Below are 22,974 nucleotides of genomic sequence, written 5' to 3'. Positions count from 1 at the left end.
AACACGTCTCTGTAGTCTCACCCATTGATGCTTGTTCTAGAAAACCTTGGTAGCCTTTGAAAGTGGTAGCTAGGGCTCAAACTTCTCTTCTCTAGGTTGAAAACCTCAACCCTTATAGTTATAGGCAAGGTTGACAAAATCACGAGTTAACTCGTGGAATCGTACGAGTCTACGATTCTACTATGTCTTTTCGTGTTGACTCGGTAGTATAATTGCAAATGATCAAAATCAGGTGGAATAGTCGTGTTTAGATGTAGAATCGTAGAATCAAAAACCATCTCCGATTATGTTTTCTAGAAATCAGTCCATATACTCACAAAGGCATTTCTCTTTTCACACACTCACAACATGCACTCCTAATCTTCAATGGAATGATGATTGTATGGATTCCAATTTGAATGAATTACTTGGCCTACCTTAATGTTTTATGGATATGTTAAGCTTTTGGTACATTGTAGATGCACAACTTTCCCTTTGGTTTACATGGAAATGTAAAGCTTTCTTTTGGTAATTAAGTTGGGATGTAAAACTTTCTTATGATATATTCGGGATATAAAGCTTTCATTAGGTACATCACGATTCTTTTAGTCGTACAGCACAAGAATTGGAGTCACAGCCGAAGTCTACATTACTAATTCATGTTTGATTTGAGAAAGGAAAATCAAATCCATGTCTCTAACAAGTAACATCTTTATAACTCTTCTTGTTCTGGAACTTTTCCTATCCATTCAAAGGGCTTAGCAAAATATATGTACTAAGAGATTATTAAATGGCTAGTTGAATGTAGCATGAGTATTGATTGGTGGCTCTTAATGTTGTAACCTAATTTTTACTGACATTATTTTCTTACATACTTACCTGACATGAAAAACATAATGGATAATGCTTAATCTATTATGCAGCACCAGGAGTCCAGGATACTGATTCATTTTTCATTTTCACCTGTGTGCAATATTTTCTGGATAAGGATTATCCTTATACACATTTCATTTTTCACTTGGCCTGCCATGTTCCATTTGAAAGATCAGGACTACATTCCAAAGTTTGAATTAGTAACGTAAATGTATTAACTATTCAGCCTGAATATTAATAAAGACACCAACAACCAGTCAATTGAAAAGATTCTCCAATATAACTAAGACAAGACTTCAAATATCTAGAAATTTAGAACAGTCATTAATAAGTACTAGAAATCAAAGTTAAACCTAAATAGCAACAGTAATCCTTAAAGTTAAACCTAAACAAACAGCAAGTTAATTAGCAACAGTGAAACTTAAAGATAAATCCAAATAGAAACACTGATAGACTAAAATTGAAAGAAATTGCATAGTCAATTTAGGATCAAAGGCCGTCTTCGAAGCATTGTCTGGCCATCTCGAGATCTGCCTTGATTACTCCTACCCTTCCATCTGGCCTCGGGTACTTCATGGTGAGATGCGCGGTGGACAAAATCCCTCCCAACAGTTTGAAAGTAGGCCTGCCGAGAATAGCATTGCAAGGAGTGTTTGCATCAATGACAAGGTACCTGATGTTGATGCTATCAACGTGCTCTCCCTCACCGAACGTGGTTTTGAGATCCACATATCCTTTGATTTCAGATTTGAATCCGAAAATATCAGTCAGATTTCCTGTGGAGGGTTTGAGCATGGAAGGATGGAGTCCCAGCCTCTGGAATGTGGACCAGTAGAGAATGTCTGCAGAGCTTGACTCGAGGAGAAGAACCTTTCTCACAGTGAAATCGCTGATTTCAACGGAAATTACCATGGGAAGAGGATCAGGTTCCTTAAGCTTATAGCCGCCGATGAAATCAGTGGCGGAGAAACTGATTGGGGGAGGAGTTCCGATCATCTTCCTTTCTGGGTTTAACCTTGCAGGCTCCAAGCCTCCTCCTCCTGAAATGTTTGCAAGAATGTATTTGGTCTGTGGTGAACCATTATTCTCCATATTTCCCTGGCTGAGAGTGAAAATTAAAGTTAACTCTGGTTTGTTGGGGGTTATATATAGGCAATGTTGCACGATTTCCATTTAACCGTTTCTGATTTAGTGGGTTTTAACTTCTATATACAGTTTCTGCATTGCTTTATGGGGTCCAGGATTTCGTACAGCAATTGAGGAAATCCTCTTATCTGAAAAAAAAATTGCGAATCACGCAACGGTCACTGCAAGAGTAGATTGAGTGTCACTAAATGTTATTTTTTCTAAATTGCTCTCGTAATGTGATGAAGGTAAAAAATTCCCATAACTTAATGAGCCTGCATATTGTTTAGCGGGGTTTGGAGCCGATTTGCAGTGTGGCGTCACATATTGAACCTATTTATTTTGAATGAGTACTAGAGAAATCGCAGTAAAAAGACATTGAGATATCATTATTAGTTTTTTTAGCTTAGTGTATCCACTACCGATAGTAATGATAAATTCATTTGTCGCAAGTGGTCACATTAAGAAATAAACGACTTGTCACAAAGAGAAATTAATCAATTGAACAACAACTTCCCCTTATATTATTTTAATCTAATTGATGTATCTACCAACAATAACCGTGACTAATCTTTTCGTCATGGTGATTGCAATAAGAGGGGGTAAATAGCTAACTTGGTCCCTGAATGTGTTCACCGACTTCAACTTCGTCCCTAAACTTTTAAAATGACGCCCGTGGTCCCTGGATGTGCCAAATCTCCTTCATCAGCGGTCCCTGAGTTAAAAAAAGCTGACCCCGTTAACGGAAGTGTGACTTGGAATATTTTTTTTGTCAAAGTTGAAGCTTGTATGACATTTGACTGTTGGGAAAGTTTTAAAAACTTCAATTTAGTCCCTGAATCTGAAAAAAAAATCTTTCTCTCACCCATCTTCCTCTACCTCTCCCCACCACCATCACCCTCTCTCCATCTCCATCTTCTTCATCCTTCTTCTTCTTCTTCCCACCATCATCCCCCTCCCTCTATCTTGCATATAAGAATTTGATTCCTACAACATGCCCATCTCTTGCATATTACAAATTCAAAAGAACAAACACGGAAAATATTCCAATCTGCCTCATTTTCCTGGATAATCCTAACATATGTAACCAATCGCCATAATCCAATGAACAACCCTCCTCAATTACTCAAAATTCATGCTCCACCAATTACCAGACTCTAGATCACCAAATACTGATGTTTCATTCATGCTCACATAATACACAAGAATAATTACCAGGAAATCAAAGCATCAAGTATGAACATCAATCACTCAACATCATATGCACATAATTGTCAGTTTTCCAATTTACTTTGCTCAGATAATGAAACAAAATTCATTCAGTTACCATGCAAAGTTGCAGACAAATCACCTCAACAATTTTTCACCAGCACAAGTCAATCCTCATTATTATTCAGAAACCAAAAGTGAAAAAACACAATCCTAGACCCTTCAAGAAAAAAGAAAAGCAACTCATGCTATCTGAGAAAAACATAAATCCTGAGGAAAAGGTAGGAGAACAATTACAGTACAAAAAATTCAAAGGAGCTTGAGGATATCATCAGTGAGGGTGGGGTGGGTTGCGATGGATTTTCGATCGGTGAGTGTGGATTTGTGGGTTTTTTGGTTTTGTGATTTTGGGTTGAAGGATTTTGGTTTTTGGAAGGGAAAAAGGGTTGGGGTGAGGGAGAGCGTCAGAGTATGAGAGGGAGGAGATGAGGGTGGGAAGAAGAAGAAGGATGAAGAAGATGGAGATGGAGAGAGGGTGATGGTGGTGGGGAGAGGTAGAGGAAGATGGTTGAGAGAAAGAATTTTTTTTCAGATCCAGGGACTAAATTGAAATTTTTAAAATTTTTCCAAGAGTCAAATGCCACACAAGCTTCAACTTTGACAAAAAAAAAATCGAATCACACTTCTGTTATCGGCGTCAGCTGTTTTTAACCCAGTGACGGCTGATGAAGGAGATTTGGCACATTCAGGGACCACATGCGTCATTTTGAAAGTTTAGGGACGAAGTTGAATGCGGCGTACACTTTCAGGGACCAAGTTGACTATTTACCCCAATAAGAGGTAATGACTGAGCACAGTTTGTTTTGTTGGAGAACAATCTAACCTCAACCTCATGTTCTAGATGAAGTAAATTAACTATTACACAAAACCCTGTGGTAATTATATGTTGATGATGATTTAATTTTTTTTTGTGAATGGTGACATTGCTAAAGGTAAATGGGATGCATGAGCGAAAGCTGGTCCTACATACAAGGTATAGTCAAACTGCAAATTCTTAACATTGTCTCCCATTACATGAACAAGAATGAGAAGAAAGGGCGATTCAGCGGGATCAATTAGGAAAATGAAATGACCTCCACTAGCTACCATCACTCGCTTCGCTCTTCAGCACCACCACTGGCCTAGCTAGCTCATCTTCACATCACATCAATCGATCCCTTCTTTACTTTATATCGTTTTGAATATGAAATATTGAAATGAGCTTTTTTTGTTGAATCACTCATATTACACGTACGGTTAGGCTTGATGGAGAGTAGTGCAGGGCCTACAAATTCAGGATCAGAAAGGGTGGGGTTTAAATTCATGAGACACCAAAACAACGACGGATTGAAAGGAAGGAAATTAACGAGATGGGAAGTGATGGGATGGAAAGGAAGAAACGCTATTAATGAGGGTGGCACTGGCACATGGAAATCACAAGAAGATATAAGAGCTCAGATCATGAGGCCTTGGCGGTGTTCCACACGTCAGTCACATGAATCAATGCTGCAGTCTGCAGAAGATAAAGTTCGGGTTCAGGATTACTCACTGTGGTGTGGAGCCAAAGGTACTATGATTATGATACGCCTGTTAGGCCTGTATGGACTATGGAGTGAGCTAGTGACCATTGGTGTGATATATGGATTACATTTATTGACTCTTACCATTTTACGCCTGCTAAGTTTTGCTATAAGTAGAATCTTCAATAAATGTACTTGACATACCTTGTTAACTAAAATAAATAAATAAATAACACATATACCTTTTTACTTCCTCCGTTCTAAAATATAGGTTGTTTTAGGTTGTATACTGTAACACCCCAATTTCTCAACTGAGGAGTCACATTAGTAACCTAACAAAGTCTAAGGACCAATCTGCAATCCCTAAAAACCAAGGGAATTTTTTTTTCTGTAAAACAACTAAACACTTCGGCTAAAAGGTTGGAAACATACCATAACTTTATTTAGATAAATTGTTTCCCGATATACAGTAATAATAGTTTACAATACCATAAGTAAGGTTCAGAATAAACATGCGCACTTTAACAGTGGCGGAAGCAAGACTTTAATAACAGAGTTCTCATAAAGTAAAAGAGACTCCAACATAATCCACAAGAAGAGAAGCAAAGCTGCTTCTCATACCTCTACTCCACCGCTTACAACTCGATCTCCAACTCGAGTAGCTATGCATCGGCGGAAGGATCTCCATCGCCTAATAGCGTTAAGCGCCCAAACAACAAGTAGCAAATAGAAAGGGTTAACTCCATGCAATTACCATGTATAAAAGAGAAAAATCATGCTGTTCGAATTTAATTACCTGGCATGGTAAATAACTAGCAACATAACTCAACTCATATATCAACAACTTAAACATAAATCGGACTCAGATAATAATAACCTAAACAATGTAACATCAAATCAGATATCAATAAACCAATACGAAAATCCAACAACATAGGGTCAGGTGTTAGTTCCCTATAATGCAACTATATGCTGCTAACAAAATGGATCGATCAATATCGTCTCTCAAGACGGGACAATGATAGGACACACCTCCTCATCGCCACTTATAACGTCATACATGACGGGACAATCATAGGACACACCTCCTAATCGCCACTTAACGTCACACAAGACGGGACAATCATAGGACACACCTCCTGATCGCCACTTAGCACCTCGCAAGATGGGACAATGATAGGACACACCTCCTCATCGCCACTTAACGTCACACAAGACGGGACAATCATAGGACACACCTCCTGATCGCCACTTAGCATCTCGCAAGATGGGACAATGATAGGACACACCTCCTCATCGCCACTTGACTCAAGCCCTATATGCCAAGTCAGACAATAACAAAGCCCACCCAAGGACCAATCCAAAGTAACCACATGTTCCATCCACTAGGAAGCAGTAACGACAGAAACCAGTAAACGGCCGAAGCCTCTCAGAAAACATTTTCCAAATTCAGCATAATAATCATAATCATCTGCCAATCAATATAAACATCTTCATCTCAAACACAGGCAGTGCGATAAAAGCATGCAAGACTCAAAGACGCTCTAAAACCGAGTTACCCTTACCTTCGTGAGTAGAAGTTGGGCATGGAAATTGCGAACCTAGAACAAAGAAAACACAATCATCAACACAAGCTTCACTAGGAGCAACACGATCTACTAATACTAATCGAAATCGTAAAGAAAGCCTCTAAAGCTTCAGAGTTCCTATTTAGGCACAAATTGACAACGGAGACTTCGTTCGCTAAAACGAGCATAACTCGAGCTACAGAACTCAGAATGACACGAAACCGGCGCCAAAATTTCGACAATTGGAAGAGCTACGCAATGGCTCAAGTCATAGAGACCCAAAAATTATTTTTGGACACGGTACCCAAGCAATTAGGTTTCGGCCACTATGGAAAATAGGGTTTTCGAACTTTTTCTTCGATCTAAATCAATTCACAAGGTAGTTTTAGGGTAAAACTAAGGCAAAGAAATTGTCGGAACAATTTTCGGACAATCGGGTCGAAATACGACTATCCAGGGGCATTTAGGTCCAAAATAAAGGCTCAAAACTTCAAAGTTATCAGTTCGGAAAACAAATTTGACAGCAACGATCCTCATGATATCCGTGACAACAAATCCTAAAGGCACGAAGTCAGATTAAGTCTTTTCGACAATAAAGTTTCGAAATGTGAGACAAAAAGAGTTTTGAGTCAATTTTTCAGATCCTGGACAACTGAATCGCAATCAGAGTTTACTGACAGAGGTTTTAGACTCAGGGGAACATAAGGAACATAACCCAAGCGAGAAATCAGAGAAATCGGACAATTTTAGAAAAAGCTCAAAACTTAGAGCACAGAAACGACTTCAGAAACTCAGCAGAAACAGAAATCAGAGGCAGGATTCATGATAGTTACCTCGATACCTAGAAGTAGGGACGAACTGCACGAAGATTGGTCAAGTTTTCGCGGAAATCTCCTCCCCCCTTGCTCCCCACGAAATCAGCCACAAATGGAAAGAAAATGAGAGGATTTTGCTTTTTCGCGCTATTTATAGGCGGGTGAAATCGCGGGAAAATGAAAATTTCGCGATTCCGATTTTTGCAGCACGATCACCGAGAAATTCTAAGAGAGATTCTGGCGTCAGAATTCCAGAACTCAAAACAAATATCTAGGATTTGGGAAAAACGATATCGAAAAACTCAAAAGCGGTGTCGGTTAATCTGCCCCGAAAAACTACTTTTTGCTGTGATGCTCAAACGACAAAACTTCCAACTGAAGAAAGATTGGAAACGTCGAAACAAGTCTGGCAACATGGACGGAATCTTCGTTAGAAGTCCCGAATAGAAAAAGTCTTCATCCATTGCTCGAAAATAGGGTTTCGAAGCAAAGAAATTAGCGTCGGCGGACATCCGAAAAGTGAAACCTATCGTGCGTACAGTCCAGAGTTCCGAAATGAAACGCTGGTCGAAGGAAAAATAAAGAAAATCTTTAAATTTTCCAAGGATTCGAAATCTCACTTAAAACGTTGCTCTAAAGCGAAATTAGCCTATTCTGGACACGCTTGCCATAAGGCGGGTGTGCAGACGACTCGCTCTAATTCCTAAAATGACTACGCAACATTCCTCAAGCAATTCCTGAACTTTCTTCTTCATTAATCTTTCTCAAATATCAAACTCCTGTCACGCTTACACTGATTCTACGCGTGAGTCGGAAATTAGCTTGTTCTGAAAATCCAGGTCTTACAATACTACCCCCCAAAAAGAAAGTTTCGTCCTCGAAACTTAAGGCTCAGTGAAGAGTTCCGGATACTGTTCCTTCATCCTCTCTTCTAGTTCCCAAGTAGCATCGCCCGTGACTTGGTTCCAAATCACTTTTACCAGAGGAACCTGCTTGTTCCTCAACTGCTTGATCCTACGTTCCTCAATCCTCATTGGTGCCACTTCAAAAGACAAGTTGTCTCTAAGCTGAATATCATCTTCCTTGATGATGTGAGAGGGATCAGGAATATACTTCCTCAATTGTGACACGTGTAGCACATCATGAATCTTGGAAAGAAAAGGTGGCAACGCAATCCGATAAGCTACTTTACCGACTCGCTCGATAATCTGATACGGTCCAATGAACTTCGGTGTCAGCTTCCTCGACTTTATCGCTCTTCCCACTCCGGTAGTTGGTGTCACGCGAAGAAACACATGGTCTCCCGCCTCAAACTCTAACTCTCTCCGTCGTGTGTCAGCATAACTCTTCTGTCGACTCTGTGACGTCCTCATCTTCTCTTGTATTTGCTTCACTTTCTCAGTAGTTTGTTGTACTAATTCAGGTCCAACGAGAAGATGTTCGCCATCTTGAAACCAACATAAAGGAGTTCTACATCTCCTCCCATACAAAGCCTCATAAGGTGCCATTCCAATACTAGCATGAAAACTGTTGTTATAAGTAAACTCGATCAACGGCAACAGCTCATCCCAGCTTTCTTGACTATCCAGAACACAGGCTCGCAGCAAGTCTTCCAATGACTGTATTGTCCTCTCTGTCTGCCCATCCGTCTGAGGGTGATAGGCAGAGCTCAACCTCAACTTCGTCCCAAGCGCCTCGTGCAACGCCTTCCAGAAATGCGAAGTAAACTTCGGATCTCTGTCAGAAACAATACTCGATGGTACTCCATGAAGTCGTACAATCTCAGCGACATACACTTTTGCAAGTGCCTCCACATTGAACGTGGTCTTCACCGGTATGAAATGTGCTGACTTCGTCAGACGGTCCACAATGACCCAAATGGAATCAAATCTCTTCCTCGTAGCTGGCAAAGCTACCACGAAATCCATAGAGATACTGTCCCACTTCCACTCCGGCACATCAAGTGACTGTAACATACCCGCAGGCTTTTGATGTTCTATCTTCGCCTTCTGACATGTCAGACATGCCGCCACAAACTCTGCTACATTCTTCTTCATTCCTGGCCACCAAAAATTCAACTTTAGATCTTGATACATCTTTGTCGATCCCGGATGAATACTCAATCTGCTCTTGTGACCTTCGTCAAGAATCATCCTTCTCAACTCCATGTCCAATGGTACGCAGACACGTCCTTTGCAACGCAGAATGTTGTCGGTTCCTACCTCAAAATTCGGCGCTTTTCCCAAAATGATCAAGTTCCGTTTCTCGATCAGCTCCTCATCTAACAGTTGTTTCACCTTGATCTCGTTCAGAAAATCACTAGTGATCGTCACCATCCCAAAGCTCAATTTTCCAGGTGTCACTTGCATACCCAAACTGAGGTCGCGAAAAGTCTCGATAAGTTCCAATTCCTTAATCATCAACGATGAAACATGAATTGTCTGGCGACTCAGTGCGTCTGCTACAACATTTGCTTTTCCTGGGTGGTACAACAAAGTGAAATCATAGTCCTTGATGAATTCCACCCAACGCCTTTGTCTCATATTCAGATCCTTCTGATCGAACAGGTACTTCAAGCTCTTATGATCACTAAAAACAGTGAAGGTGCTCCCATAAAGATAGTGCCTCCAAATCTTGAGCGCAAATACCACAGCCGCTAACTCCAAATCGTGCGTAGGATAGTTCCGTTCATGTATCTTCAATTGCCTTGAAGAATAAGCCACAACCTTTCGGTGTTGCATCAACACACAACCCAAACCTTGGTACGAAGCATCGCAGTAAACCTCGTAGGGTTCCTTCTCTTGTGGTAATGTCAGAACTGGCGCGGTCGTCAAACGCTTCTTCATATCTTGGAAACTCTGTTCACAATTCTCTGTCCAAGCAAAAGGTTGGTTCTTCCGGGTGAGTTTCGTCAATGGTCCTGCAATCTTAGCAAAACCTTCGATGAATCGTCGGTAATATCCAGCTAAACCGATGAAACTCCTTATATCTGTCACAGTCTTAGGACGCTCCCATGCAAGTACCGCTTCCACTTTACTGGGATCCACAGGAATACCCTCCTTTGAGATGACATGTCCTAAAAACTTTACTTCTTCGAGCCAAAATTCACACTTTGTCGCGTTAGCATACAGTACCTTATCCCGAAGAACTTGTAATACTTGACGTAGATGTTCCTCGTGTTCTTCACGATTCCTCGAGTAGATCAAGATGTCGTCGATGAACACCACAACGAAGCGATCCAAGAATGGATGAAAGATCCTATTCATGTAGTCCATGAATACAGCTGGTGCATTCGTAACTCCAAACGGCATCACCAAGTACTCATAGTGCCCATAGCGTGTCCTAAACGCCGTCTTTTGAATATCCTCATCCTTGACTCTAATCTGGTGATATCCCGATCTCAGGTCAATCTTCGAGAAAATAGCAGCACCCTTCAACTGATCCATCAAATCGTCAATCCTTGGCAACGGATAACGGTTCTTTATCGTGACTTTGTTCAACTGTCGATAATCCACACAAAGTCGCGATCTTCCGTCTTTCTTCTTCACAAGCAGCACTGGCGCTCCCCACGGAGAAACGCTAGGTCGGATAAACCCCTTCTTGGTTAAATCTTCGAGTTGACTCTTCAGCTCAGTCAGTTCTGCCGGTGCCATACGATACGGTGCGATTGATATAGGTCCAGTGCCTGGGACTATATCAATTGTGAACTCCATATCTCTGACCGGAGGTATTCCAGGTACGTCTTCGGGGAACACATCCTCGAAATCTTGCACAACAGCAATTCCGTGTACTCCATTCTCCTTAGCTTCCACCACGGTTGTAGACATGAGAGAACTCAAAGCTCCTTTCCTCAAAGAAAGCTTTGAAAAGTACGAGTTCAGGAACTCAGCGAGTCCAGCATCGGGAAAGATAACTACCTTATTGGCGCAATCAAGAAGAACATGATGGTGGGACAACCAATACATGCCTATGATCACATCCAATCCCTAGAGGGGTAAGCAGGTCAAGTTAGCTACAACGTTCTCTACCTAATACATGTTGTTCGATAATAACTAACTATGTATATACTTATATCAGATGTATAATTAACAATAACTAGCATAAGGTTATTCACTTACGAATAACCTTCAAAAATAATCTATATAAACAGTAATCAAGCACACTCTTCCTCCGATTGACACCCCATCAATCGGTCTCAGAGTTCAAACATCTTAAGCAGGCACTCTACCCAAAAGCTCTGGTTTTCTAGACCAAAGCTCTGATACCACAATTGTAACACCCCAATTTCTCAACTGAGGAGTCACATTAGTAACCTAACAAAGTCTAAGGACCAATCTGCAATCCCTAAAAACCAAGGGAATTTTTTTTTCTGTAAAACAACTAAACACTTCGGCTAAAAGGTTGGAAACATACCATAACTTTATTTAGATAAATTGTTTCCCGATATACAGTAATAATAGTTTACAATACCATAAGTAAGGTTCAGAATAAACATGCGCACTTTAACAGTGGCGGAAGCAAGACTTTAATAACAGAGTTCTCATAAAGTAAAAGAGACTCCAACATAATCCACAAGAAGAGAAGCAAAGCTGCTTCTCATACCTCTACTCCACCGCTTACAACTCGATCTCCAACTCGAGTAGCTATGCATCGGCGGAAGGATCTCCATCGCCTAATAGCGTTAAGCGCCCAAACAACAAGTAGCAAATAGAAAGGGTTAACTCCATGCAATTACCATGTATAAAAGAGAAAAATCATGCTGTTCGAATTTAATTACCTGGCATGGTAAATAACTAGCAACATAACTCAACTCATATATCAACAACTTAAACATAAATCGGACTCAGATAATAATAACCTAAACAATGTAACATCAAATCAGATATCAATAAACCAATACGAAAATCCAACAACATAGGGTCAGGTGTTAGTTCCCTATAATGCAACTATATGCTGCTAACAAAATGGATCGATCAATATCGTCTCTCAAGACGGGACAATGATAGGACACACCTCCTCATCGCCACTTATAACGTCATACATGACGGGACAATCATAGGACACACCTCCTAATCGCCACTTAACGTCACACAAGACGGGACAATCATAGGACACACCTCCTGATCGCCACTTAGCACCTCGCAAGATGGGACAATGATAGGACACACCTCCTCATCGCCACTTAACGTCACACAAGACGGGACAATCATAGGACACACCTCCTGATCGCCACTTAGCATCTCGCAAGATGGGACAATGATAGGACACACCTCCTCATCGCCACTTGACTCAAGCCCTATATGCCAAGTCAGACAATAACAAAGCCCACCCAAGGACCAATCCAAAGTAACCACATGTTCCATCCACTAGGAAGCAGTAACGACAGAAACCAGTAAACGGCCGAAGCCTCTCAGAAAACATTTTCCAAATTCAGCATAATAATCATAATCATCTGCCAATCAATATAAACATCTTCATCTCAAACACAGGCAGTGCGATAAAAGCATGCAAGACTCAAAGACGCTCTAAAACCGAGTTACCCTTACCTTCGTGAGTAGAAGTTGGGCATGGAAATTGCGAACCTAGAACAAAGAAAACACAATCATCAACACAAGCTTCACTAGGAGCAACACGATCTACTAATACTAATCGAAATCGTAAAGAAAGCCTCTAAAGCTTCAGAGTTCCTATTTAGGCACAAATTGACAACGGAGACTTCGTTCGCTAAAACGAGCATAACTCGAGCTACAGAACTCAGAATGACACGAAACCGGCGCCAAAATTTCGACAATTGGAAGAGCTACGCAATGGCTCAAGTCATAGAGACCCAAAAATTATTTTTGGACACGGTACCCAAGCAATTAGGTTTCGGCCACTATGGAAAATAGGGTTTTCGAACTTTTTCTTCGATCTAAATCAATTCACAAGGTAGTTTTAGGGTAAAACTAAGGCAAAGAAATTGTCGGAACAATTTTCGGACAATCGGGTCGAAATACGACTATCCAGGGGCATTTAGGTCCAAAATAAAGGCTCAAAACTTCAAAGTTATCAGTTCGGAAAACAAATTTGACAGCAACGATCCTCATGATATCCGTGACAACAAATCCTAAAGGCACGAAGTCAGATTAAGTCTTTTCGACAATAAAGTTTCGAAATGTGAGACAAAAAGAGTTTTGAGTCAATTTTTCAGATCCTGGACAACTGAATCGCAATCAGAGTTTACTGACAGAGGTTTTAGACTCAGGGGAACATAAGGAACATAACCCAAGCGAGAAATCAGAGAAATCGGACAATTTTAGAAAAAGCTCAAAACTTAGAGCACAGAAACGACTTCAGAAACTCAGCAGAAACAGAAATCAGAGGCAGGATTCATGATAGTTACCTCGATACCTAGAAGTAGGGACGAACTGCACGAAGATTGGTCAAGTTTTCGCGGAAATCTCCTCCCCCCTTGCTCCCCACGAAATCAGCCACAAATGGAAAGAAAATGAGAGGATTTTGCTTTTTCGCGCTATTTATAGGCGGGTGAAATCGCGGGAAAATGAAAATTTCGCGATTCCGATTTTTGCAGCACGATCACCGAGAAATTCTAAGAGAGATTCTGGCGTCAGAATTCCAGAACTCAAAACAAATATCTAGGATTTGGGAAAAACGATATCGAAAAACTCAAAAGCGGTGTCGGTTAATCTGCCCCGAAAAACTACTTTTTGCTGTGATGCTCAAACGACAAAACTTCCAACTGAAGAAAGATTGGAAACGTCGAAACAAGTCTGGCAACATGGACGGAATCTTCGTTAGAAGTCCCGAATAGAAAAAGTCTTCATCCATTGCTCGAAAATAGGGTTTCGAAGCAAAGAAATTAGCGTCGGCGGACATCCGAAAAGTGAAACCTATCGTGCGTACAGTCCAGAGTTCCGAAATGAAACGCTGGTCGAAGGAAAAATAAAGAAAATCTTTAAATTTTCCAAGGATTCGAAATCTCACTTAAAACGTTGCTCTAAAGCGAAATTAGCCTATTCTGGACACGCTTGCCATAAGGCGGGTGTGCAGACGACTCGCTCTAATTCCTAAAATGACTACGCAACATTCCTCAAGCAATTCCTGAACTTTCTTCTTCATTAATCTTTCTCAAATATCAAACTCCTGTCACGCTTACACTGATTCTACGCGTGAGTCGGAAATTAGCTTGTTCTGAAAATCCAGGTCTTACATATACATTGTTTAAGAGTTCATTAATTGACAATTTTTTTTATTAAAATACTCATATTTAAAGTTGTGTTATATTAAGGAGAGAGAAATATTATTATTAGTTAAGTGGATAGTGAGAGTCGTGATAGGCGAAAATTGAAGGTGATAATTAAGAGATATAATATTAAATAAGGGTATATAAGAAAGAAAGAGAAAAAAGTGTATTGGTTTTGCAAAACAACTTATATTTTAGAATATACTATAAATTCTAAAACAACCTACATTTTGGAACGAAAGGAATAACTTTAAATGAATTATTTTGAAGAACAATGATGCTTTACTCTATTGTGGTATCATAGAAAAACAATTTTTTTGTTGCAAATTTAGCCGCGATTTTTTCTATATTAGGTTAATTGGAACTTAATTAAGGCACGCCCTACTAACCTCAATTAGTCTCTCTCATAGAGGTTATTACAAGAATCAAATCTAAAAGGCACATAGTAAAATGAGGGTAAGTTATCGTAGATCTGCATAGGTATATACAATAAGACTATGACCATTCTTTGCAATTTCATGCAAATATATTTTTTGAAAATAATTATTTTAACACTTTAATGCGAATTTTCTTACAAAGTTTTCCTGCAAATAGTTTTCAAAATCAACATGAAAAAATGCAAAGCAAAATCTGCAACAAAATTTGTGTTTATTATGTCCCCATTGTAGCGTAGTCTTTGAATCATTATTGTTCGTAGAATACCCCCTCCCTATTTCATGTCATATGAGAACCTTGATCAAATGAAATTGATGGTTCATCCCTCTTCCTTGCCCGATCACTATAGCTTTTGAATGTGCTTAATGATCCCTCAACCCACCTTCCCATCCTTCATATCTTTTGTAAGTCTTTATAGGGACCCCTCATGGGCTTGGTCACAGCGGACCACCACAAGGACCCCCCCTTTTCCAACTTGACGGAAGCCGCCTCACCTCCATCCTGACTAGAGTTCAATTGTTTCATCTTCAATCAATGTCCTCTTGAGGGATTTGATCGGACTAGTCTGATTAAGTACGGTCGGATCAAAGTGTGCATTCATGAACCTAGGCCACCCTTCACTGACAAAATCTTTACTGATGTTCATGACCTCTCCACTTTCTCGGGATGTTTGAATTGCTCTCTGCTCAAGAGTTGCAACTTATGTTTGATTCTAAAAAAGGGTCAATTGTTGCATCTTTGAGTGAGTTTACTTCTTATGGAATGAAGGAAAACAATTGCTCCTAGGTGTTGTATGATTTTTTTTTTAACACAGATTTCTTCTTTATCAAGATTGGTAATGGTGTGGACTGTGGCGGATCTTTCTCTGGGCTTTAAGCCCGCTATGAAACAAAAAATGAAAACAATGTCATCAAAATACAGCAAGCTACAAAGGTAATTTGAATTCAAATATAAAATACAAATCAAAATGCACCCTTCTTTTTCATGTACCAATCTCACGCTCCTTCACAGGAGAATCTGCACGGGTGTCATGTAGATTAGATGCTCCATAATGGTTACAAATCAAGAAGACAAAACTCAACCAAAAATATACAAAAATATCAGCTTCATTTTTTCATTACCTAACAAAAATGTCACTAACAAGTTCCAAAGTTACATGGAAGAAGGTGGGAAGAAGTTAATAAAAAAACGAAGAGTGGTAACCCGAGAGCCTCTTGTTCCCCCTACCTAGGCCGTACGGAACCGTGGGTTGGGACCTGGTGAGAGGCCCCAATCACGTGGCCCATCTTTCTTCTACATTCACTAACTTCTACTTCCAAATTTGCCCTTCATTTCTTTTTCCTTTTTCTTAGCACTTCAATTGTTTTTCTTCTTTTTATCACTTCATTTGTTTTTTTTACTAAATAACAAATACCCTGCCTAATGCCTATGCTTATTCCCTAACCTTTTTCCCAATCATACCAAATGTGTACAAACCCAAGGTCAAGCCAAAAATCTATACCCTTCTCAGCAAATCAAAGTAAGTTACAAACACAAGAGAACAATGTGCCTCGATCCTCTTTCTATTATTATAAATTTGGTGTCAGTTTTATCTGCCTGCAATGTAAACCCATACTACATGCATATCCTTTTTCAAATTCCAAAGAAATCAATCTTCAGATAAAAGATACAAACAATTCACGCATCTCTGAAAATGTCATCCAAATTGAAATTCTACTGTAAACATGATGAGAGAGACTTTTCAGCTCTCTCCAATACACACATTGCCCCCTTTTTCGTTCCACCCCACCACCCCTTAGGCAGTGGTAAAACGACGACACCTGTATCTGCTAGCCTTGCGTTTTGGGCACTGCTGTCCCACACCAACCGCAAGTTCTGATTGGAGGCACACCTTTCTATTATTTAGAAATACTATTCATCAATATTCGTACGTTAATGTTTATGTGTGAACATTCACACGTGCAACTGGGTTATTTAGAAACCAGCCAGCTAAACACATCTTCATAAACTAATTAAAAATCACATAATAGCAAGGTTTTGTTCAGGAGATTCACTTCACTGTATACACTAAACAATATTTAACAGTTGATCATTTATTATGAAATTATATAGTAGCATGATCATAAGCATGTGTGATGTTTGAACTTTTTTGATCTATTGTGTTTCATAGTACAATTTGCTTCCCCCAAACTCTGAGATCATAAAAATTGAAAAAAAAAAAAAAAGTGTTCACCGGGTTCCAAGTATCATGACTGGGAAACAGACTGAGCCAGTTTCTCGATTCTTTCCACAAGCTCTGGGGAAAGCTTTTTCACCGGTTTCCGTTCCTTCTCGGGTCGAAAATCGAATCCTAAAGCTTCGGTTACCTCCTCGGAGCTCCACCCAGCTTTCCGGAGCGAATCCGAATACCTATCCGCTTTCAATAGCAGAGCATCCAGCAGCGCTTGATTATCCAGCACCACCATCTCCCCTTCGACAAATCCGGAAGCTGAAACCTGCACCATTTCTGTTACATCCGTTTCGCTCCACCCACCCGCTTTCAGAACCGACCCGATTTTCCCTATGTAGTCCTCCACCCAACCCGGGACTCCGGATCGGGGCATCTCGAAGAATCTCTCCGGCGATGAAGACGCTGATGACAAAGAGTTTCTCCGGCGGCGATCGGATGCCGCGTCGGTCCAGAACTCAACCCACCGTGGCGTCCTGCCTCCGTTGTCGAGGCTCCTCCGGGAGAAAGCGGTTGAAGAACCAGCGGATTTCTCGCTAACTGATCGCTGCTTGAGAAGATGCGGGTCGGATTCGGAGCTCCGGAAGAGTGACTCGCGTTGGAAGAAATCAGAGAGATCTAAGCCGCAGCAGAAGATTCTGTTCTCGTCGACGAAGAAAACAGGGTTCCCGGCGAGGCAGGGGTTGGAGGGAATGTAGCAATGGTTGCAGATGGGAATCAGCAACGGAGCTCGCTTCAGCGCGTTCCTCGCCACTCGCAGCGCCTTCTCCGGCTCGGCAGGCCTCAGGCCCCATGACTTAGACCACACGGTGTTCCTCGCGATCTGGAACGAAATCGCTGCGATTGGAAGGTCCAGAGATGCGCGTAGGTGCAGCCGCGCGCCGCCGGATCGCCAGTCAGGGAATCCAGGGCCGACGGGGACACCGGCGGCGAGGACTGCACGGAGGTCCGGTGGGAATACGAAGCCGAACTCTGCCTCTGTGCGTGCGAACTCTGTATCGGAGAGACCCGGTTGGACTTCGATGCCGGAGCTTCGGAGCTGGGTTATTACCTTTTCTACTACTGATGAAAATGAAACGACGCCGTTGCGTAGTGGCACGGAGGACGAGGTGGTGGAGGAGGAGGATGCTGCTCGCGCCGATAACCGTCTTAGACCGGCTACGTGAGCCGGGTTTAGACCGGTCATCCTCCGGTCCACGTCGACCATGGTTTGGTTAGTTAGTTCACGTTTTCGCAGTGTATTGTGAAGGAGAGATTAGAGAAGAAGTGAAGGAGGTTAGTGGCAGAGGAAGAGAGGAGGTTTGGGTTGGAGAGAAGGCTTCAATATTTATAGCACCGAAAGTGTGGACCCTACTATTAGTTTTGTTTTTGGGCGGTTGAGGATTTTCCCCCTTTTTCATTTTTCTTCATTGCCCTTTTCACATATTATATTTTTAGTTTCAGTAAAGTATATCATATTCAATTTAAGCGGGTGCCTCCGTTGATAACATAAATTGTGTGGGAAGAGTATTCGGATTTGAGCCTCGCACAATACACTAAAAGAGAGGAATGATAAACTTTAATGGCAACTAAATCATGAATCTGACAACATTTAAAGAATGATCGGATACGAATGTATATATAGAAAATATGCATCATATTTGACTGGCATAGGATTAAACTCTTCAAAACTTTAAAATTATATTAAATGAATAATTTTTTTTAACAAATTATTCAGTATACACACCGTCTAATAATTAAACTAGAGTTTTTACTACCTTGTGCTAAATGGAAAATAAGAAATTGTAAATTGCATTTTATGGTCTACTAGTACTAGCTGTTGAGCAACGGCTCCTTCAAGAAAGAAACAACTGTGGGATAAGATATTTTTCAGGTTGTACATCAACGGGAATGAAATATACTTGCCTCTAATGACTTTTTAGTTTTTGGTTACTTCTGCAATTAAAATTAAGTTTATATGCTAAAAACCCATTTTGCATAATCATAACATGTGCCATGTGGGATGCTTATTTAAAAATAGTTTTTAAATACTCTATTTATGTCATATCATTCCAAGCACTAATAATTATTTAAAGATTTAGTTTTTTGCCTAAATTAATATGCCAAAAGTTACTCTCTCAAGATAAACTAATTGGATTCTGATAAACCGTGTGTCATTGCTTTTCTTAGTGACCACAGAAATTTGATATACTTCTTTACTACTAGCTTGGTGAATTAACTTGTGCCCTTAGATTATTTTTACTTTTAGTATACATGACCTATCTATGGCCTGCGAGCAATCATGTATTTGTTTGGCCGGGGATCTAAAAGCTAAGCACGCAATTATAATGGCACATTGTTGTTATAGTCCAACGTTAGGCTCCCCTTTTTCTCTTTTTATCCCCTAATTCCTTTCTTGTCATCTTTATTTCTTTCCGCCATTGTCTAAAGAAACATGAAGAAAAAGCCACATCCAACTAATCATTAATAGTTATTTACAACTAGCTTAATGAGGAGGTGCCTCTTAAATAAAGAGCATGGTTAACTCTGCAACTAAATTCCATCCATCTACTAATGACCGAGTGTTAATGTGAGTTGGCTTTAAAAAAATTGGAGAAATATAGTAAATGATATCTTAGCCTTGAAATTTAGATTCTATGCTGTCAGATATTTTTATAAACTACACTAGTCATGCAATATGACTTGCTCGATTAAAATAGGTCAGCTCTGATCAAAAAATATATTTATTATAATTTTGATAAAATATATCAACCAACTAGTCTTAATCAAATATTCCAAGTCCCTTAAATGCATAAATGCGGTGTAGTATCTATGATCATTGCAAGAAACTCGAATTCTATTTTTTGTGCATGTATAACCTTAGACAATAAACGTTCTGAAAATGATGTAGTATAAGTGATAACATAGGCTGTGGTTTACACATAAGCTTGGCTAGATTCAACCCCTTTATTTATTTTTTGTTTATCCTAAGAAAAAGTGTCAAGTGTTACTACTTCATTCACGAGCTGGCTACCTCTGCTGCTGTTTCCGTGAACTCCTCCAACTACTTTAAAAGCATCGGTGGGAAGTTACATCAAGAACCCTCTTTATTAATGATGGTTCACTTCACCCCCTAACAAGTAACAATGCATTTGGGTATTTGGAGGTTAGGGAGTAGTAACCTCAACCGCTCAACCTCAACCATAACTATCACATAGTCACACACTCTAAAGGATGGGATTGGTATAGTCACGAGGGCCTACCTTTTTTTAATCTCCAAGTTTCCACAAACTTACAATGAATACACCATTTTGATGACCTCATATTTATCACAATCTTATAAAGTTGAGATATGAAACATGCAACACTTATACTTTGTGGCAGTTTTAAATTACCACAAATTGTAGAATTTTTTCATATAAACTTTATAACTTATGACAATTAAAAACGGTCATAAACTGTAAGGGTAAGGTATCTCGCGATTCACCTATTTTTAGAGATCTCAGAAATAATGTAAATATACTAATTAATTATCAAACTTGCAAAGAATTGACTATAGATGATAGGTGAGTCCAAGTAACACCCAAGAAGTTAGGGGAATCCTAGAAGTTGCTTTTGAAATGGAAACAGAAGTATTTAACCACCGCCAATGCAAATTAGAAAGCCGGCACTTGACATTTTGCTGTCGTTAATTTTCTTAACGTCTCTTTGCAACATTGGATTCATGCACATGGTCCTGGACATGGTGCCATGTGAAACTTTCATTGTGGCCGCCCCAAATACTCACTCCAGCCACTATTATGAGTTTTTATGAAATGGAAAACAATGCTTGCACTTAATTGTTCTATTTATGGGAGAACCATCAATCAATAAAACTATAAAAGCCCCACCGGTCAAACAGTAGTTAGTTAGGTGCCAAAATATAAAAGAAAAAGATGCATTAATTTAGATATAAGGATTAATGTGTTTTTGCAGTCCGTATAAAATTTCTTTACACAAATATTCAATAATTGATTACCACATTAAAAAATTTGATTTAATAAAAACAAAAATAAGTAACTATATACTTTTGAGTTTGTGACTTGGAAGTATGTGTAAATATCATAATGAATTGAATTTTTTTTTGAACTCAAAGATATAAATTGGGTAGACAAAAAGAAAACAAAAATGTTATTTGATCTTCCATTTTGGAGAAGCCGCTGAAAGAAAAAAAACGATATTGCATTTTGGGTCAAGTTGGTCCCTGAATGTGTCAACCGCCTTCAAATTGGTCCCTAAACTTCTAAAATGCATCACGCGGTCCCTGAATGTGGCAAAAGACATTCAAGTTAGTCTCTGGGGTTAAAATCGTTGACGGACGTTAACAGAACTGCTGACATGGATTTTTTTTCCATGCTGGAGTGTCCACATGTAAAATTTGGGGAAAAGGATAAACTTCAATTTAGTCCCTCTTTCAATTAAACCCATAAAATAAAATAAAAACAATTTTAGTAAATAAAAAAACTCTAGCCCTAAATTAGTCTTCATCATTTCACCGTCTTCATCATCACATCAACACCACACCATAACCAACATGAATTAGCACCACCATCTTCCTCCGCCGTCAAACTCGATCATCCCACCATCGCTTCCCCTCCATCCAGATTGCACCAGCACCGTATCTCCCCTCCTCCCGGATTAAACGCGCTGCCACCTTCATCACCACGACCTTAATCGCGCTCAGCCACCTCCTCTCTTCCCAAATCAATCCCCTTCATCACCGATCTGAAGCTTTTCTCTCCAAACAATGAAAACCCAACAGATCGGGTGCGGTGCTCTGATTTCATCACATTCGTTTCCTCTTCCTTTTCCTATTATGTTGATGTTGCAGTGGATGCTCGTGGTTCTTGTGTTTCCTTGTTTCATGAAATCGACCTAGTGGCATGATTTATCGGAATTGCTTAATGGGTCTTGGATTTTTGGATTTTTTGAGGTTGTTGGTGGTTGAAAGAGCGGGGATTTGAGTTGTATATCTCTATTTTTTTTTGGGTTTTCAATTTGGGGGTTTTTCTCTGTTAAATTTTTTTTTGTCTCTGTTCATCTTACTGAAACTTCAGGTGTTTAACAGCAGCACTTACATGATCTGCGTGTGATTTTGTCTTTTTGATTCTTTAATGTGTCAATTCCTCGGAGAAAGGGTGTGGTTTGCTTTTGTGTTTATGGGTTATTTGTCTACAAATGGTGATTGTAGGAAACAATGATCCTTCTGAATCCAAGTGCTCTTTGATCGATGGCTAGGTGCGGGTTGTGCTTTGACTGTCGCTGGGGAATTTAAGATGGAAGGCAGGATGATAGTAAGGGTGGGATTTTGTTTTATTTTCTTTCTTCTTGAATCTTCTATTTCTGGCATTGCTTTGTCTTCATTTCTTGTAATTAGGTGTTAGCACCATCTAATTGGAAATGAAAAAGAAGATGGGGGATTAATTTTTTGGGTTTTACTTATTATTTATGGATTTGAGAGTTTAATTTTCTAGGTTTTTGTTCTTGTTCTTGAGTTTGGAAAAACATATTTAATCCAATTGTGAATTTTATATTGGGACTAGTTTGCCACATTCAGTGACTAATTTGACTCCAAATGTTTTCCCAACACTTTAGTTCCACGTGGACAATCCAACTAGGCAAAAAAATTTAAAAAAAAAGATTTTGTTAACGGTCGTTTGTTTTTTTCACATCAAGGATTAATTTGAATGACGTTTGTCACATTCAGGGACCGCAGGATGCATTTTGAAAGTTTAGGGACCAACTTGAAGGCGGGTAACACATTCAGGGACCAACTTGGCTATTTACCCATTGCATTTTTATAGAGAGAAGAGCACACGTTTAGGTTAATAAATCCTCTACACATCCTTCGTCTTGTTAATTTTCCTTGAACCCAAACCACAAAAACCCTTGCTGATGAGTGAACGAGTCATGATATATACAC

The 22,974-nt window shown here is 39.8% G+C and overlaps 1 protein-coding gene and 2 long non-coding RNA genes across 3 annotated transcripts; all 3 read right to left on the bottom strand.

Annotated features, from left to right (window-relative positions):
• Positions 1-5,060: 5,060 nt before the first annotated feature.
• LOC130735850 (uncharacterized) lies at positions 5,061-7,236 on the bottom strand. The gene is made up of 3 exons (XR_009018581.1): positions 7,147-7,236; positions 6,311-6,346; positions 5,061-5,436 (listed from the first exon to the last, which is right to left on the bottom strand). It is a non-coding gene; the product is annotated as an uncharacterized LOC130735850 (long non-coding RNA).
• Positions 7,237-11,456: 4,220 nt separating this feature from the next.
• LOC130735849 (uncharacterized) lies at positions 11,457-13,600 on the bottom strand. The gene is made up of 3 exons (XR_009018580.1): positions 13,511-13,600; positions 12,675-12,710; positions 11,457-11,800 (listed from the first exon to the last, which is right to left on the bottom strand). It is a non-coding gene; the product is annotated as an uncharacterized LOC130735849 (long non-coding RNA).
• Positions 13,601-16,881: 3,281 nt separating this feature from the next.
• LOC130740827 (uncharacterized) lies at positions 16,882-18,342 on the bottom strand. Its single transcript, XM_057593537.1, has one exon. It carries the CDS (start codon positions 18,238-18,240, stop codon positions 17,053-17,055), a length of 1,188 nt encoding a protein of 395 aa, XP_057449520.1. The 5' UTR covers positions 18,241-18,342; the 3' UTR covers positions 16,882-17,052.
• Positions 18,343-22,974: the final 4,632 nt, after the last annotated feature.

Source organism: Lotus japonicus, chromosome 2, assembly GCF_012489685.1.
Source record: "Lotus japonicus ecotype B-129 chromosome 2, LjGifu_v1.2".
Classification (NCBI taxonomy): domain Eukaryota; kingdom Viridiplantae; phylum Streptophyta; class Magnoliopsida; order Fabales; family Fabaceae; genus Lotus; species Lotus japonicus.
This window is presented reverse-complemented; position numbering and strand designations above follow the sequence as displayed.

Coding starts and splice junctions, on each gene's coding strand:
- LOC130740827 (XM_057593537.1), bottom strand. CDS start 18,240: ATGGTCGACGTGGACCGGAGGATGACCGGTCTAAACCCGGCTCACGTA.